The 17,686-nt window shown below is 41.6% G+C and overlaps 1 protein-coding gene across 6 annotated transcripts in view; it reads left to right on the forward strand.

Moving 5' to 3' along the window:
* The window catches only part of UTRN (utrophin), a 510,071-nt gene that overhangs the window by 148,978 nt on the left and 343,407 nt on the right, over positions 1-17,686 (forward strand). For all 6 annotated transcript variants that reach the window (XM_066248060.1, XM_066248061.1, XM_066248058.1 and 3 more), the window contains 4 exons: positions 370-477; positions 1,024-1,203; positions 2,336-2,505; positions 13,609-13,732. In XM_066248060.1, the coding sequence (XP_066104157.1) occupies positions 370-477; positions 1,024-1,203; positions 2,336-2,505; positions 13,609-13,732 (582 nt within the window). The remainder of the gene's footprint in view (positions 1-369; positions 478-1,023; positions 1,204-2,335; positions 2,506-13,608; positions 13,733-17,686) is intronic.

Consider the following 17,686-nt stretch of genomic DNA (forward strand, 5'->3'; position numbering starts at 1 on the left):
AAAATGAAGGGCTTAGACAAGACAATCTGAGATGCCTCCTACCTCCCCAGTGTTATAATGGGATTCTTTTGGAGACTTGGATAGCCTTTAATTTAGATCCACTCCCCCTGCCTGAGAATGAAGTTTACTTATACATAATAAGGTGTGGGGCTATTTTCAGGCTGATCTGTTGCAAATCTGAGAAGGATAATATCTTTAACAAAGATGCCTTTTCTGTGTCTTATGCTGACTGAGGTGTTTGAAGCCCTTCCTGTCCGAGATGATGGTGAAGCCTCTAAAAACGTAAATGTTAGAGATCCGGGAACTTGATTGAACTGAATTACTCAATAATTCCCCAGATATATGTCTAACTTTTGTTATGATTTGCAGTGCTTATTGAAAGCTTGGCTAACTGAAAAGGAAGAGGCTTTAAATAAAGTCCAGACCAGCAACTTCAGAGACCAAAAGGAACTAAGTGTCAGTGTCCGACGACTGGCTGTAAGTGATGTCATTGTCACACCTGTCTTTTAGCCCTATGACACGCTAGGGTTTTATATCGGTGGTTAATACAGCTTAGTAAGTACAGATGGAGGCACGTTACCCAATACTGGAATGCTGCTGTGGAATCATCTAGAACCAGGAGTCTTGTGTTTTAGCTTTAGTGAAGGTGCAAGGGAACATTGTACTGTGAAATATGTCGTTATTTCCCCATGTATAAGACGCTCCCATGTATAAGGCACACCTTAATTTGGGGGCTCGAAATTTGAAAAAACATGTGTTACATAAAGTTATTGAACTCAAGTTTTATTCATCATTAAACAATGAGTGCAAAGACAACAAGTGGGAAAAAGCGGGAAATGCAAGTAAAAATAAACTACAGATCCTGTGTGAGACACGCCCAGTTTTTAGATCGCAAATTGATTTTCGGAAAAGGGTGCGTCTTATACTTGGGGTCATACAGTACACGTTAACCTTTCCTGACTGGGGGACGGGAAGATAAAGTCTTATAAAAGGAAGTCATCTAACAAATATCCGAAATGCTAGATTTTGAAGGAAGACATGGAAATGAAGCGCCAGGCATTGGGTCAGCTGAGTGAGATCGGCCAGGACGTGGGGCAGTTACTGGACAATCCGAAGGCAACTAAGAAGATCAACAGTGATTCCGAGGATCTGACTCAGAGGTGGGATTCTCTGGTTCAGAGACTGGAAGATTCCTCCAACCAGGTACCTTTGGCTCCGGATAGTATGTTATACCATTAAATAGAAACTAAATGTGCAGATTAATTTTGTTTTTTCTGAAAGAAAAGAGTAGTAACTAAATTAAAAGTTGATTCCTTATACCTGATTTACTATAAAATTAAAAAATTGACACATGGAAATCTTTAGTTTTCTAAAGTAAATTTTAATAGATCTTAAAAAAATCTGATTAAAATTCAGTAATTTAACCTTTGGTAACTGATAACAGACATGAATCCATGAAATGGTCTTTAAATTTATCAACTTAAAAATATTGTAGGCCCTGGCTGGTTGGATTGGTGGATAGAGCGTTGACCTGGTGTGTGGATGTCCTGAGTTCGATCCCTAGTCAGGGCACACAGGAGAAGCGACCATCTGCTTCTCTTGCCCTCCCTCTCCCCCTTTTCTCCCTCTTTCCCTCCTGCAGCCAGTGGCTCAATTGGTTCAAATGTGGCCTTAGGTGCTGAGGATAGGTCTGTTGATTTGAGCATCAGCTTCAGATGGGATTTGCTGGGTGGATCCGGGTTGGGGAGCATGCAGGAATCTGTCCTTCTATCTCCCCTCCTCTCACTTAAAAAACATGTAGTGAATTGATCAAAAATGCTTTGGTTTATATGTGAATGTTCCAGCTTTATTCATAATAGACAAAAAGTGGAACAACTCAAATTTCCAGTAGATGGATGGGTAAACAAAATATGGTATATCCATACCATAGAATATTTTTTGGCAATAAAAGGAAATGAAGTATTGATACATGCTGGACATGGATGATCCTTGAAACGATTATATAAGTAAAAGGAGCCAGAAACAAGATTGTAGGCACTGTGATTCTATCTATATGAAGTGTCCAGAATAGACAAATTCTCAGAGACAGAAAGCAGATTAGCGGTTGCCAGGAACCAAGGATTAGAAGCGAATGGGAAGGGCCTGTTAATGGGTACAGAGTCACTTTCTGAAATGACAGAATTGTCCTAGAATTGGAAAGTGGGCATGGTTGCATAACTGTGAATACACTAATGACCGTTGAATTGTACATTGTCAAAGAAAGGATTTCCTGGCATATGACTTATATCTCAATAAAGCTGTAATAAAACATTAAAACTTGGCTGGTTTATTTCAGGTGACTCAGGCTGTGGGAAAGCTGGGGATGTCCCAGATTCCTCAGAAGGACCTTTTGGAGACTGTTCGCATAAGGGAACAAGTAACCACGAAAAGGTCTAAGCAAGAACTGCCTCCCCCTCCGCCTCCAAAGAAGAGACAGATCCCTGTGGATGTTGAAGCTAAGAAAAAGTGAGAACAGAAAAATTTTCCAAACCCCATACTGCACACATTTGGTATTTGATACTTATTTGGGACTAATCACTAATCATATGCAAATTTAGATATAATTATTGTTACGGAAATTCAGCTACTGAACCACTCACTGTCCCTCAGTCTTCTGAATATTCTACTTCCCACTGGCTGAGCATCTTGTGGTCTCGGATGGTTTCATTTCCCTTGTGTCCCACCCGCACTCTCTGTCTTTTTTTCTCCCTTCCTCAGCATTTACTGTGGGAGGAGATGGTCATCCATGAGTCCTTATTTGTTCTTTTTCTCAATATCACGATTCTGACAATTTTGCTTTAGAAAGATCTCTTTAGTGCTTGTGAATCCCCTTTCTCTCCTCTCAGTTAAAAACTACTTAATTCAGGGAAGTAATCATCCTCCTTATTTCTTCATTTTTTTCAACCCCTCGTTCTTTTTTCGTGTTTTCTTTTTTCCTTTAAATCCTTTTTCTTGATTCATTAACAGATTTTTTCAATGTGTGTGTATTTGATTTGGTAGATTCATCTTTGATATAAAGTATCGTTTCATCTTATTGATTCAAAATAAACTTGGGACCTTTAGAGGAAGAATAATCCTATCTGGTATATAGCTTTTTTTTTTTTGACAGAGACAGAGAGAGAGTCAGAGTGAGGGACAGATAGGGATAGACAGTTAGGAAGGATAGACAGGAAGGGAGAGAGATGAAAGCATCAATTCTTCGTTGTGGCACCTTAGTTGTTCATTGATTGCTTCCTCATATGTGTCTTGATGGGGGAGGGGGCGCTACAGCAGAGTGAGTGACCCCTTGCTCAAGCCAATGACTTTGGGCTCAAGCCAGCACATTAGTCTTCAAGCCAACAACCATAGGGTCATGTCTGTGATCCCATGCTCAAGCCAGCGACCTTGTGCTCAAGCTGGTGAGCCCAGGCTCAAGCTGGCGACCTCGGGGTTTCGGACCTGGGTCCTCCACATCCCAGTCTGGTAGTCTATCCACTGCGCCACTGTCTGTTCAGGCTGGCTATAGCTTTTACTAACATTGGCTATGCTGTTAGGCTACACTGTGTCCCAGGTCCTGCGTCTCACATGCGCTACAGCAGCTAATCCACAAATCAGCCCTGAGTAGCACTGTTCTCTCCCTTTGACAGTGGAATCTCAGTGTGGGGGCGAATGGACAGTTAGTTTTGCCTGAATAAAAAATGATACGATTTGCCCAATTTAGCTTTTGTCAGACAAAGCAGGATTCTAATTTTAGCAATGATTTTCATTCTGATAATAGGGCCGTGCATTCTCCTAGCAGCTTCTCCTTTCAGGACCGGTGTGCCTCTGTGTAACTTACTTAGCCTTTTGGAGCCAAGAGGACAGATAGGAAGATGCTTTGATGTTCATGTTGTCACAGACCTTTTATTGCCTGAGTGTTTATATGCTGATACCTGGCAGCATGTCTCTCCAGGGCTCACTTTGTGCATTTGGAAGCAGAGAAGGTTGTAAAAAACTAGGGTGCATATCTAAGATTCTGTACCAATTCCAGTATAGGTGGAGGGTAGGGGATTCTTCACACTAACAAGCACTTTGTGGGACACCAGCAGGGTGTCCTACTGTCCTGCTCAATTCTGAAACTCTATCAGAGGGCAGCGTCAGATTCCACAGGTGCAGGGTTTAGTCCTGCAGATTGTTACCTGTGCTTCTAACCAATGGCTGTAAGTCAGAGGTTCCCAAGGCCATCTAATCATCTAGAGTGGCTCACAGAGGTCAGAGAGACGTTTTACTCACTGGATCCCTGGTTTATTATACGAGGACGTAACGCAGACCCTGCGAGATGGAAGAGATGCCGAGGACAAGGACGGAGCACAGAGCTTCCACATCCTCTCCAGGTGGCCGCTCCCCCAGGACCCCCACTGTTCACCAGCCCAGAAGTTCTCTGAGCCCTGTCCTTTTAGGTTATCACGGAGGGTTCATTACCTAGGCATGGTTGATTGACTAATTGGCCATTGGTGATTGATTCAACTTCCAGGCCCTCTCCCTTCCCCAGAGGTGGGCGGTGGGGGTGGAACCGAAAGTTCCAACCCCTAATCACATGGTTCGGTCTCCTGGCAACCAGCCCCCATCTGTAGGTGGGGTCCAAAAGTCACCTCATTAACATAAAAAATGATAACTTTCTTATTCTTATCACTTAGTAAATTTCAAGGGTTTTAGGAGCTCTGATCCAGAAATGGGTCAAAGGCCAAAAATATATATATTTCTTCTTATAAATCACAATATTGCAGTGTATAACTATAAAATCTTACACATGACCATGTTGTATTCAGTGCCTTCTGCTTCAAGAAGTACCGTATTTCCCCGTGTGTAAGATGCATCCCCCCTGAAAAATTTGGGGTACAAAAAACGGTACATTTTATACAGTGGTTGTAGATTCTTTTACTTGCATTTCCCACTTTTATGCCCTTGTTTTTGTGCTCATTGTTGAAGACTGTGATTGGTCATCAGACACAGATGAGGACAAACTAATGGATGGGAGGTTTTTTTGTTTGTTTTTTATAATTTTATATTTTTAATGGGGTGACATCAATAAATCAGGGTACATATATTCAAAGATAACATGTCCAGGTTATCTTGTCATTCAATTATGTTGCATACCCATCACCCAAAGTCAGATTGTCCTCTGTCTCCTTCTATCAAGTTTTCTTTGTGCCTCCCCTCCCCCTTTCCCTCTTTCTCTCCCCCCTCCCCCCATAACCACCACACTCTTATCAATGTCTCTTAGTCTCACTTTTATGTCCCACCTACATATGGAATAATGCAGTTCCTGTTTTTTTCTGATTTACTTATTTCACTTCATATAATGTTATCAAGATCCCACCATTTTGCTGTAAATGATCCGATGTCATCATTTCTTATGGCTGAGTAGTATTCCATAGTGTACATGTGCCACATCTTCTTTATCCAGTCATCTATTGACAGGCTTTTGGGTTGTTTCCATGTCCTGGCCACTGTAAACAATGCTGCAATAAACATGGGGCTGCATGTGTCTTTACGTATCAATGTTTCTGAGTTTTTGGGGTATATACCCAGGAGAGGGATTGCTGGGTCATAAGGTAGTTCTATTTTCAGTTTTTTGAGGAACCACCATACTTTCTTCCATAATGGTTGTACTACTTTACATTCCCACCAATAGTTGATGAGGGTTCCTTTTTCTCCACAGCCTCTCCAACATTTGCTATTACCTGTCTTGTTAATAATAGCTAATCTAACAGGTGTGAGGTGTTATCTTATTGCAGTTTTTATTTGCATTTCTCTAATAACTAAAGAAGATGAGCATCTTTTCATATATCTGTTGGCCATTTGTATTTCTTCCTGGGAGAAGTGTCTGTTCATGTCCTCTTCCCATTTTTTTATTGGATTGTTTGTTTGTTGTTGAGTTTTATGAGTTTTTTGCATATTTTGGATATTAGGCCCTTATCTGAGCTGTTGTTTGAAAATATCATTTCCCATTTAGTTGGCTGTCTGTTTATTTTGTTATCAGTTTCTCTTGCTGAGCAAAAACTTTTTAGCCTGATGTAGTCCCGTTCATTAATTTTTGCCTTCACTTCTCTTGCCTTTGGAGTCAAATTCATAAAATGCTCTTTAAAACCCAGGTCCAGGCCCTGGCCAGTTGGCTCAGCGGTAGAGCGTCGGCCTGGCGTGCAGGGGACCCGGGTTTGATTCCCGGCCAGGGCACATAGGAGAAGCACCCATTTGCTTCTCCACCCCCCCCTTCCTCTCTGTCTCTCTCTTCCCCTCCTGCAGCCAAGGCTCCATTGGAGCAAAGATGGCCCGGGCGCTGGGGATGGCTCCTTGGCCTCTGCCCTAGGCTTTAGAGTGGCTCTGGTCGCGGCAGGGCGACGCCCCGGAGGGGCAGAGCATCGCCCCCTGGTGGGCAGAGCGTCGCCCCTGGTGGGCATGCCAGGTGGATCCTGGTCGGGCGCATGCGGGAGTCTGTCTGACTGTCTCTCCCCATTTCCAGCTTCAGAAAAATACAAAAAAAAAAAACCTAAAAAAAAAAAACCTAACCCCCCCCCCCCCCCCCCCCCCCGGTCCATGAGTTTAGTACCTATGTCTTCTTCTATGTACTTTATTGTTTCAGGTCTTATGTTTAGATCTTTGATCCATTTTGAGTTAATTTTAGTACAGGGGGACAAACTATAGTCCAGTTTCATTCTTTTGCATGTGGCTTTCCAGTTTTCCCAGCACCATTTATTGAAGAGGCTTTCTTTTCTCCATTGTGTGTTGTTGGCCCCTTTATCAAAAATTATTTGACTATATATATGTGGTTTTATTTCTGGGTTTTCTATTCTGTTCCATTGGTCTGAGTGTCTATTTTTCTGCCAATACCATGCTGTTTTGATTGTCGTGGCCCTATAATAGAGTTTGAAGTCAGGTATTGTAATGCCCCCAGCTTCATTCTTTTTCTTTAGGATTGCTTTGGCTATTTGGGGCTTTTTATAGTTCCATATAAATGTGATGATTTTTTGTTCCATTTCTTTAAAAAATGTCATTGGAATTTTGATGGGAATTGCATTAAATTTGTATATTGCTTTGGGTAATATGGCCATCTTGATTATATTTATTCTTCCTAACCAAGAACAAGGAATATTCTTCCATCTCATTATATCTTTTTCGATTTCCCTTAACAGTGGATTATAGTTTTCATTATATAAGTCTTTTACATTCTTTCTTATGTTTATTCCTAAGTATTTTATTTTTTTTTGTTGCAATCATGAAGGGGATTATTTTGAGTTCATTCTCAAATGTTTCATTGTTGGCAGATAGAAAGGCTATTGACTTCTGTATGTTAATTTTGTGTCCTGCGACCTTACTGTATTGGCTTATTGTTTCTAGTAGTCTTTTTGTGGATTCTTTGGGGTTTTCGATGTATAGGATCATATCATCTGCAACAAATGAAACCTTTACTTCTTCTTTTCCAATATGTATGCCTTTTATTTCTTTGTCTTGTCTGATTGCTCTGGCTAGAACCTTTAGTACCACATTAAATAAGAGTGGAGAGAGTAGACAACCCTGTCTTATTCCTGATTTAAGGGGGAAAGCCTTCAGTTTTATGCCATTTAATATGATGTTAGCTGATGGTTTATCATATATGGCCTTTATCATGTTGAGATATTTTCCTTCTATACCCATTTTGTTGAGAGTCTTAAACATAAAATTGTGTTGTATTTTATTGAAAGCCTTTTCTGCGTCTATTGATAAGATCATGTGGTTTTTGTTCTTTGTTTTGTTGATATGGTGTATTACGTTAACCGTTTTAACGTATGTTGAACCATCCCGGAGATTCTGGGATGAATCCCACTTGATCATGATGTATTATTTTTTTAATATGTTGTTGTATTCAATTTGCTAGTATTTTGTTTAGTATTTTAGCATCTGTATTCATTAGAGATATTGGTCTGTAGTTTTCTTTTTTTGTGCCATCCTTGCCTGGTTTTAGTATGAGGGTTATGTTGGCCTCATAAAATGTGTTTGGAAGTATTGCTTCTTTATCAATGTTTTGGAAGACTTTCAGTAGAATAGGAACCAAGTCATCTTTGAATGTTTGATAAAATTCGCTGGTATAGCCATCTGGGCCTGGACTTTTATTTTTGGGGAGGTTTTTAATGGTTTTTTCTATTTCTTCTCTACTAATAGGTCTGTTTAGGCTTTCTGCTTCATCATGACTCAGTCTAGGAAGGTTGTATTGTTCTAGGAATTTATCCATTTCTTCTAGGTTGTTGAATTTAGTGGCATAAAGTTTTTCGTAGTATTCTACAATAATTCTTTGTATATCTACGGTGTCCGTGGTGATTTCTCCTCTTTCATTTTGGATTTTGTTTATATGAGTTCTTTCTCTTTTTTCCTTGGTAAGTCTTGCCAAGGGTTTGTCAATTTTGTTGATCTTTTCAAAGAAGCAGCTCCTTGTTCTATTAATTTTTTCTATAGTTTTTCTGTTCTCTATTTCATTTATTTCTGCACTGATTTTTATTATCTCCTTTCTTCGGCTGGTTTTGGGTTGTCTTTGTTCTTCTTTTTCTAGTTCCTTAAGGTGTGAAGTTAAGTGGTTCACTTGGGTTCTCTCTTGTTTGTTCATATATGCCTGAAGTGATGTGAACTTCCCTCTTATCACTGCTTTTGCTGCATCCCAGAGATTCTGATATGTCGTATTGTCATTTTCATTTGTCTGTATATATCTTTTGATCTCTGCACTTATTTCTGCTTTGACCCATTCATTTTTTAAAAGTATGTTGTTTAGTTTCCACATTTTTGTGGGATTTTTTTCCTCTTTTTTGCAGTTGAATTGTAGTTTCAAGGTTTTATGATCAGAAAATATGCTTGGTACAACTGCGATTTTTCTGAATTTGTTGATGTTGTTTTTGTGGCTCAACATATGGTCAATTCTTGAGAATGAATGGATGGGAGTTTTGACAGTGATGAGGAGTTGTATGAATTTTATGATGAATAAAACTTGAGTTCAATAACTTTATGTAATACACTTTATTTTTCAAATTTCAGGCCCCCAAATTAAGGTGTGTCTTATACGTGGAGTATCTTATACTTGGGGAAATATGGTAATACTGTTCCGGAGTCACATTTACCTCACTTTACAAGAAGTCTGGAGGCAGGGCAGTTTGACTGAGATGGGTGTTTAGCATGCTGCCACTTTGTCTGCCTTCCTCAGCATGGTGGCTTTCACCCTCAGGCTTGTCTTCTGTGGTCCCCAAGGTGCTGCTGTAGCATTGGGCACAACATCCTTGTAGAATGTAGGCAGTTTTTCCTTATTGTCTTCTTGATCAGCAAGAAAGACTTTTCCCAGAAGATACCGGCTAACTCTCCCCCACCCCTCCTGGTCTCACTGGTCAGGACTCAGCCACTTGTCTATGCCCGGGATGCTTGGGAGGTTGAAGCTGTCCTTCTTTTTTAGGCTCTGTAGTTGTGTTTTGGGGGACTCGGACAGCAAGGAAGGAAGAAGCAAGGGGTATAGGGAGGGCGGTGTCTGTTGAGTGGGCAACCAGCTGTGAGGACCACAGTCTTCTAGTTTACCAGTAGATGGATGCAGACATTCCTTCAGTTAATTCCTGGACAAACAGAAGCTTGAGGATGTCCAGTTTATTATAAAAGAAGGCAATGACATCTCATTATTAGAAGTTATACTCTGACAGAGTTGGCACCTCTCAGCCTACTCACGTGGGCTAGTTCTTTCTAGATCTTTCTGGGGCAAGATAGAGCCACACTAACTCTCTTTAGTATGGTGCCTCTTCAGTATTAAGGAAAGGGTTCCATATTTCAAGTACCTTCATTGTCCTAAAGTTCAGGAAATTCTTAACATTTTCTAGTGTGAAATGGTTTTCAGACCCTTAGAAACCACTATTGACTTGTCACCGAATAAGCTGTCCAAGAGGTATGAGCCTTAAATAACTGCGTAGTGCAGCTTATAATAATGCTTGCTTCAGAAATGGTGGTTTATTTACCCTTTTCTTCTTGGTGCTACTGGTGGCTGTTTTTACCACCGTAGGGACAGCCATTTCCTATAATCTGGATATGTGTTAAAGTGATCTGAAACAATTAACACCCTGGGCACTGTTGTTCCTCATTCTTGTTCAGATTGAGGGTAGAGATGGTCTAAGTCTCCAAAGTCAGATTACATGTGTGTTCTTTGGATGGTATCCCCTTCTCTGAAAGAGTAAATAGGAACCTGCTGATAAGATGACAGGGAGATGTACCCCTATTTATATACATTGAGTGTCACAAAATCTTTTACAAGTTACAAAGAAAATTTACCTTGATGAAAAAAGCAAACATTCATAATTCACTAGAAACATTTGAAATGAAGTTTCCCAAAAGAATCAGCAATGACAACCTCACCAGGCAGTGGTACAGTGGATAGAGCATCAGACTGGAATGCGGAAGGACCCAGGTTCAAGACCCCAAGTTTGCCAGCTTGAGCGCAGGCTCATCTGGTTTGAGCAAAGCTCACCAGCTTGGACCCAAGGTTGCTGGCTTGAGCAAGGGGTTACTCGGTCTGCTGAAGCCCCATGGTCAAGGCAAATATGAGAAAGCAATCAATGAACAACTAAGGTGTCACAACAAAAAACTAATGATTGATGCTTCTCATCTCTCTCCGTTCCTGTCTGTCCCTATCTATCCCTCTCTCTGACTCTCTCTCTGTCTCTGTAAAACACACACACACACACACACACACACACACACACACACACAAAGAATCAGCAATGACAACCCCTGCTCACCTTAAAGAGCCTACAAATGTCTAGAAGTGTTAAGAAGCCCAGTGGGTAGGTTACTGGGTAAGCGGGCGGGCTGCCTCAGATTGAGTCCCAGCTCTATCGTTTATTAACTTTATTTCCTGGGACAATTATTTAACACCTCCAGGAGCTTAATTCCTTCAGTGTTAGAAGGTATAATAGTAAGGTGACCAACTTTTTTACAATGAAAAGGAGGACAAAAATAAATTGAAGAAAACAATATCGTAAATAAAAGAAACATTTTATTCATTGCAACAGTAATACACTATAATATGATAAATGCATAATAAAACATTTGTAATATTTTATATTGTAATTATGCTTACATGCCTATTAAGTTTTAATAATTGTAAGAAAAAAGTACTCATTTAGATACAAATACATCACATCACATGCAATGAATCGACTCTGCATCGATCAAATATGGAGATTTACAGATTTGTTTTCCAATAGCAAAAAGGAGGACATGTAGGAGGACACTTTTCGGGGGAGGACGGAACTTACAAAAGAAGGACTATCCTCCCTAAAGGAAAACAATCGGTCACCTTAATAATAGTAGTGTATATACTTCATGGGGTAATTGTGAGGACGCCTGGAGTTAAGAATACACTTTAAATGCTTAGAGAGGGCCTGGTGTACAGCCAGCTGTAAAGCCAGTAGCCATGGCCACCATCACAGCCACCTGGCCCATACAAGTTCGCATTTGATTCGGACAGACGGCAATGAAACAACAGAGCCAAGAATTGGTGGGCCATTAGCTTTAATCCTAGCTTGCACCCAGTGGGAAAATAATACACACAGTGGGAAAACACTTCCCTTTCCATTCAGGGCTCCCAAAGCTACTCATTCAGTGCTCACAAAGCTACTGACTTATTTAACTTCTTAGAATCAAAGGTTTCTAGCTCACTAGCCTTATTCACCTCTGTTCTCCATCTTCTCTCTGCACAAACTGCACAAACTGGCTTCTTCAGCATTCCTCCATCTTGGCTGCCTCTCCTCTCCTTCACGTGGCCTTTCTCTGCTCTCCTACAGCATGGGCTCCTCCTAGAATGTAATCCCTCTTCTCCTGGAACAACGTGATCTCTCTTTTAAAACGTTTTGTTGCAAAAGCCCTCCCCCAACACATATTAATACAATCACGCCCATCCCAAGCAATCACCTGGGCGACAGGCTTCCACGTGGGCAGCGCCATCTTTAACAAAGTGAGCATAATATATTTTATCTGCCCAACACCTGCAATCTGTGAATGTTTCTCTTCATGTTCGTCCTCACTGTGGTTTTTTTTTTTTGTTTTTATTTTTTATTTTTTTTACAGAGACAGAGAGAGAGTCAGAGAGAGGGATAGATAGGGACAGACAGACAGGAATGGAGAGAGTTGAGAAGCATCAATCATCAGTTTTTCGTTGCGACATCTTAGTTGTTCATTGATTGTTTTCTCATATGTGCCTTGACTGCAGGCCTTCAAGCAGACTGAGTAACCCCTTGCTCGAACCAGCGACCTTGGGTCCAAGCTGGAGAGCTCTTGCTCAAACCAGATGAGCCCACGCTCAAGCTGGCGATCTTGGGGTCTTGAACCTGGGTCCTTCCGCATCCCAGTCCAATGCTCTATCCACTGCGCCACCGCCAACAGGCCTCACTATGGTTTTGACCTACCTTCCCAACACCTCTGAAGTCTACACCTCTGTTCCTTCCCACTGTCTTTATCTTTGTTCCGACTCCGGTTCCCACCACAGCCTGTTCTCTGCTCTTGCCTCTCTTTATTTCTTCTTCTCGGTGAGCACTAGCAGGTTAATAGTACCACTTCAGTCCTATGCTTCAGACCATCCCCTGGCTCTCAGTTGCCCTCTGTTTAAACCGCAACTCCTTAATCTCTCCGCCAGGTCCCTGCAGTCACTGGTGGTTGTCCCTCCCTGGCTAGTACTCATTATTCCAGCCACACCTCACTACTTGAGGTTTGAAAAATGTGCTCCTCCCTTTCTTTGTTTCCTTTTGCAAGGGAGACTCGTGGCTTAATGCTGTTCCACCCCAGTAAGCCATCCCTCCCCCATTGGTTTGGAGCCATCCTGTGAATCCCCAGAACTAGCACCTAGCAAGTTCTTTTTGTTGTTGCCCTTTCTTTCCCGTTGGCCTTTTGCAGTCTGGACGCCCCCTGGGGGCCGAGGGCCCAACTGTCCCATTTTCCTTCACATCAAGAGTCCCAGCCAGTGCAGGGCTTATCCTGGGCTTAACTCAGAACCATGTTGAATTCAAGAAGGCACTAACTTGAACAATATCCTTACTTGTTATTATCTAACCAAATCTAGTCTTCATTATCTACAAGCATTTCTAACAATACAAGTAATTTCTTGGCCTGACCTGTGGTGGTGCAGTGGATAAAAGCATCGACCTGGAATGCTGAGGTCACTGGTTCAAAACCCTGGGCTTGCCTGGTTAACACACATATGGTAGTTGATGCTTCCTGCTCCTCCCTCCTTGCCCTCCCCTTTCTCCCCAAAATAAATAAAAAAATAAAACATGTACAAAAAAATACAAGTAATTTCTTAAAAAGCTTCAATGATTTCAAATATATTTTCTTTATTAATGTGACAATCTTATTTGTCATTTCATACTTGTCATTGCAAATGTATGATCTTATTTGGTGCGGTTTCTGTATTTCTGGGTTGCCGTTTTTGTTTTGTCTGGGGTTTTGAGGAGTGTTTGAAAATACACGCCGGCTGGTTGTTTGGGTTGCTCTCATTCTTGAGCCAAGTGAAACAATAGAAGGGAACGAATGACAAGTGGTAACATCTGAATTCTAACTTAGGTTTGATGCCGTGAGTGCAGAGCTGTGTGACTGGATTTTGAAATCAAAGGCTGCCATTCAAGCCACAGAGATAAAAGAATATAAGAAGATGCAAGAGACTTCAGAAATGAAAAGGAAGTTGAAGGTAAAACATGAAATAAAAATATCCTAGTGAATGAAATATTTCATTAGGATGGATTCACTTTGGCATAGAGATGTGATGGGGTCCAAGAGCTTCCTGTACAATGAATGTAGCCATAGCATAGCTGTTAGAATATTGTAGTAAATTATGAATAGATTCAAGCTGGCTGATATCAGATCCCTATATGGAAGAGGGTCCCCCCCTCTTCTTCCTTAACCACTAAATCATGTGATATAAAGCCAGTAGCCACGGCCACCATCACAGCCACCTGGCCCATGCAGGTTTGCATTAGATTCGGACAGACGGTAATGAAATAACAGAGCCATGAACGGGTGGGCCATCATCTTTAATCCTAGCTTGCACCCGGCGGGCAAGTAAAAACACACACTGGGCTCCAAAACCCACTCATTCAGCACTCACAAAGCTACTGACTTATCCGAGTTTCCTAGAATCAAAGTGTCTACCTCAATCAGCCTCATTCTCTTTTGTTCTGCATCTCCTTCTCTCTGCACAAACTCTGCACTAATTGGCTGCTTCTCCTGGCCTCCATGTGGCCCTTCTCTGCTCTCCTTTCTCTGCTCTCTCCTCTAATGCTAATCTCAGGAACTGAGAGAGAGCAAGCTCCAGGTCTGCCCCACTGTATAGTGTAGAAACCAAAACCTTTAATCCAATATACAAACAAGGAAGTTACTGATACAAAGTCACTTATCTGAGGCATAGTGGGATTCCTCATGAGAGTGCACCACCCCACATCAAAAAGGGTGGGAAAGGCTTAGTCCCAAAACCAAATCCCAGGCTACAAGGATCCTGCCTGCCCATAGCCTGCCCCCAACACACATTAATATAATCACGCCCATCCCAAGCAATCACCTGTGCGATGGGCTTCCACATGGGCAGAGCCATCTTTAACAAAGTGAGCATAATATATTTTATCTGCCCAACATGTGGGAAGGACCATATACTTCCTAAGGTGATCTAAATACCATTTCTATTTTTAGATTGATTAGACCTTCATCTGGTACCTAATAATATGATCATGTTGTATATGTGGAAGATGTTTTACTTTCTGAATACAACAAACTTCAGTAGTACTTCCTTATCTGCAGTTACCTGCAACCAACCACAGTCCAAGAATATTAAGTGGAGAAGTCCAGAAATAAACAATTCATAAGTTTTCTATTACTGAACAGCATGATGAAACCTCACACTGTCCTGCTTTGTCTGAGCTGGGCCCTGAACCCACCTTTGTTCAGTGTGTCACCTGGTACAGACTACCCTGCCCTTAGTCACTTGATAGCTGTCTTGGTTATCAGATTGATTGTCGAGGTGTCACAGTGCTCCCGTTGAAGTGATGCATAGTTTCCTGAAGAGTGCTCCCAAAGTGCATGAGTAGTGCTGCTGGCAATTCACGTATGCCAGAGAGAAAAGGTGTGTGTGAGAGAGAGAGGGAAAGAGAGAGGCAGAGGGAGATTACATTTATATAACTTATATTACAATGTATTGTTATCACTGCTCTATTTTACTATTAGTTTCTTGTTAATCCCTTCTTGTGCCTTACTTACCATAGATACACACACACACACACACATATATGTGTAGGATATATACATATACATGTAGGAAAAATGTAGTATTTATTGGGTTTGGTACTGTTCGTGGCTTTAGGCTTCCACTGGGAATCTTGGGAAGTATCCCCCAAGGATAAGGGGGATTACTATATTTCAAATTTCTTCAATATATTCTCTTCAGAGGAAACACCATTTTTAAACCTAAATGCTATTGAAATGTATGGGAGCTTAGCTCTGCTACTTTGCACCCCTGTGTGTGTTACTGAAGTCGTGGGAGGAGATTGTAGTGATTCGTGTCCCTGGTGTTCATTGAGTGTCTGTACACCCCTTCATGGACTGTTTGGCATCCAGAGCTCGTCTGTATTGCCATGTGCATCAGCAGCGGAGCTGCCGGTGAGGAGCTGGGAGAATGTCTGAAACGTAAGATGTGTTAAGTGCTCCTGGTGTTCATGGTGGGAGCCGTGGGCTCTGAGAGGAGGCAGGCCTATGGCCCTCTGCATGCGGGAGAGGCCCGGAGGGCCATGGGGCACAGAGATGGACGTGAAGGAGGGCTCTGGAGGTGGGTGGGAGGGCGCACCGGGCGGGGTGTGCCCCACGGGATGGTACAGAGCTGGGCAAGTGTGTTGTGATCTTTGCAGCAGAGGCTTCATTGTGTTTCCTGCTAGGTGTGTGTGTGTGTGTGAGAGAAATAGAGAGCTAGGGTTGGAGAGGTGGTTTAGGGTCTGGCCCAGGCTGACTTTGGATGAGAAATTAAGACCAATTTCTGCCTTATCTTTCCATTGTGACTGCTGTCATATAGATTATTTGGTTTCTAAATCCAAAGGGTGGATTTCTGTTCTCATCACACCTCCTCCCTGCAGTGTTTGCTACTGTTTACCTGCCCTTCTTTCATTCTCATAGCCCTTGGCTTCAGTGACTGGTGATCATTCTAAAATATGAATCTGATCATGCAGCTCCAGGGGCTTGCAATTAATTTAATGGCGCCCTGTCGCTGCCATTGTGTCCTGGCCTGCAGGGGCTTTTCGGACAGGACTGTCCCCTATTGCTAAGCACAGCCTCATCGCCCCTCGTCCAGCTGTCTGAGCTCCAGCCCTCTCCACTCACTCTCCTGCCTCCACCACGTGCTGTTTTCTAGAATAGTTCTTTATCCAGCCTTTGTGCTATGTGACTGAAATGCCCTCTATTAGCCTCATTTGGAGAAGGTAGGTAATTCCTCTTGGCTTCCATATTGCTTTGACCATACCTCTGTGAAAGCTCTTACTATACTGATGTCATTCTTTGTTTATACGCCTGTTGTGAGTACTTAGGAAGAGAGGAATTTTTCATCAAACACCATGTTTTTAGCATTTGGTCAAGTTCTTGGACTGTGGATGGAAGGAATGATGTCTGTGAGCAAGGGGAGGTGGAAGGTTGGGAGCCCTGTGAGGGCTGTGTTCCATATTTTATATACTTCTTATAGTTCTGAAAGATCGATAGATGATATGAATGCTCATTTAACAAGTCAATTCTCAAAGGCTATAAAGTGGCAGAGAATTTGGAAGTTACAGTGACCTTTATGGAATAAGTCCCACAAAATATTAAGTTAAATTCCACCGTATGATCTAGGAACAATTTACTTTCAGAAATGGTTGCTATAATATTTAAAGGGATAAAAATGGCTATTGTGTATGGTGTTTTTTAGACTCTCTTTATTTTTCGATCTTTGACTATGAAAATGGCTATTACTAGTCACATTCAAATTTGTGTGGATCAAAATGGGGTGGCTAAATTTATTTGACTGTGCTTATGTATATCACAAGTTAGAAGAGATATTCTCCTCTGGATTGGCTGGTTGAAATAATATGGGTTTCCTATAAGTTTTGATTTTGCTAGTGAGGACAGCATTTGAGTAGTTAATCAATAAAGATCAATTGGGAGTTGGGGAGTGGGAGAAATTTCAAATCCTCACTGGGCATGTGTGTGTGTGTCCCCATGGTTTTATTCAACCCCTTCTTAGAAGTTGTGGAGTTTGTTTTCCCCTGTCCCTGAGATATAGGGACATTGAGAACATCCAATCATAGAGACATAAGTATTAAGTCATTTTTAAACACATAGAACAAAATACTTTCGTTTGGAGCCTAAAGAGGATTGTCATTATTTATAAGTTATGTATGAATTTATGCTTGTGATTGAGGTTTGCAGTAGACTCTGGGCTTAGTACAATACCAACAAAAACACTGCAACTCAAATTAATTTTATTTCTTTTCCTTGTTTATTAATTTTTGTTCAGTGATCTCTGTCATAGCATGTTCAGATTGCTGGACCCAGACCTTTATTTTTATGGTGTGGCATATATGGAGGCGCCATATATATATATATGTGTGTGTGTGTGTGTGTGTGTGTGTGTGTG

Source organism: Saccopteryx bilineata, chromosome 12 (genome assembly GCF_036850765.1).
Source record: "Saccopteryx bilineata isolate mSacBil1 chromosome 12, mSacBil1_pri_phased_curated, whole genome shotgun sequence".
Taxonomy (NCBI): domain Eukaryota; kingdom Metazoa; phylum Chordata; class Mammalia; order Chiroptera; family Emballonuridae; genus Saccopteryx; species Saccopteryx bilineata.